General features: G+C 47.9%; 1 protein-coding gene across 1 annotated transcript; it reads right to left on the bottom strand.

Annotated features, from left to right (window-relative positions):
* Positions 1 to 5: 5 nt before the first annotated feature.
* On the bottom strand, positions 6 to 1,524 carry LOC131214744 (cytochrome P450 4C1-like; the record flags this gene model as incomplete). Its single annotated transcript, XM_058209076.1, has 5 exons — positions 1,173 to 1,524; positions 844 to 1,105; positions 655 to 781; positions 417 to 584; positions 6 to 359 (listed from the first exon to the last, which is right to left on the bottom strand). Coding segments are annotated over exons 1-5 (1,263 nt in total), but the record flags the coding sequence as incomplete, so codon positions are not given.
* Between the last annotated feature and the right edge of the window lie 11 nt (positions 1,525 to 1,535).

Genomic DNA, 1,535 nt, shown 5'->3' with positions numbered 1-1,535 from the left:
CGCTCCGGGAGAAACCGATCCGGATCGAACTGATCCGCGTCGGGCCCCCAGATATCCTTGCGGCGGTGCATGGCGAAGATGCTCAACGCAATAAGGGTCCCGGCCGGGATATGAAGTCCCCCGATTTCTACGTCACGCATTGTCTGCCGTGCTATGTTTGGCGCAGACGGTGCCAGCCTCAGACTTTCTTTCAACACTCGCTCCATGTACGTCAACTGTTTTAGATCCTCGAGGGTTGGCTCGTGATTGGAGTCCGGAAGAACATCCAACACCTCTTGGTGGACCCTTTCCTGTATCTCCGGAAACATGGCCAAATATAAACAGGTGTGCGACACCTGCAGGGCCGTTGTTTCATTTCCCTGGAAATAAAATCGAAGATAATTAATTTGTCTTGGCGTACGCTATAAGCTACTCACCGCAATTATTAAAGTATAAATATTGTGCCTAATTTCGTCGTCAGAAAACGGATTGCCATTGTGCGTCACGGATAGTAGCTGATTGACGAATATTTGAGGCTTTTTAAAGTCTTTCTGTTCTTCTGTGTCAACTATCGATTTCACATGGGCTGTTGCCGTGTCTATAATCTGCAATTTCAATTATTCGGCGTTAAGTGCTGATGCGTGATATCTGTCATCCGATCCCTAACAGTCTTACCGGTTGAAAAAATTTAAAAACGTACGATCGGCACTCCGATTCTTCTATACAATCCTTTGTGAAACCGTACACCAGGTCTATGTATTGATGCACACACACCATCCGCTTGGAAACTAGCTGAAAACATCTTCAAAAGAAAGCCTCTCTTAGCTATTTTAGTCACCAGTTATATAAGAACGTACGAATTACCGATCCAAATTGTGAAAAAACTTCTCTTTACCCGGTCGCTCCAACACATCGCAACCGATCGTGGTTTCACACACCATCTCCAGCGTGCACTTGCCGATGATCGGGAGGATGGACAACGTTCGGCTACAGGACTCGCCGACGGCACTTTCGAGGTTCTGCATCATCTGCTCCGTGCACTTGGCAAACACTGGTATGAAACTGTTCAAAATACGGAGGTTGAACGAAGGATTCAGAGCCTTGCGCTGCGTTTTCCACGGATGATCTGTCGAGAAAGACCAACGGGTCACCAGGAGTCGAAGGAACGCAGCTAATGCAATATCGCCACTCACAATGACCTCCAAAGAGCCCATGCTCGAGTTTCACGAAATCGTAGAGAAACGGTTTGTCCAGACAGTCTGGATGCGTTAGAACGGATTGCATCAGGTCTGGATGGGACGTGCAAATGAGCAGCTTCGGTCCAAACCATGCCTGGAACCAACGATCGTTTTGGGCAAAGGGTTTCATCGCAGCGTTAAACATCATCTCGCGTGACTTCCCGATAAATAAATGTCCGTTTCCAATGAACGGATAGTACGGTTCCATGCGCGGTAAATCTTTGGCGAACCGATGCCGCTGCAACATCCAGATGTGCAGCAACCACAGCACTACTGCCAACAGTGGCACTAAACTAAGCCAGAACATGCTTCACTAAC

Source organism: Anopheles bellator, unplaced genomic scaffold (assembly GCF_943735745.2).
Source record: "Anopheles bellator unplaced genomic scaffold, idAnoBellAS_SP24_06.2 scaffold02224_ctg1, whole genome shotgun sequence".
Taxonomy (NCBI): Eukaryota; Metazoa; Arthropoda; class Insecta; order Diptera; family Culicidae; genus Anopheles; species Anopheles bellator.
The sequence above is the reverse complement of the archived record's forward strand: the minus strand, read 5'-3'. Positions and strand labels throughout refer to the sequence as shown.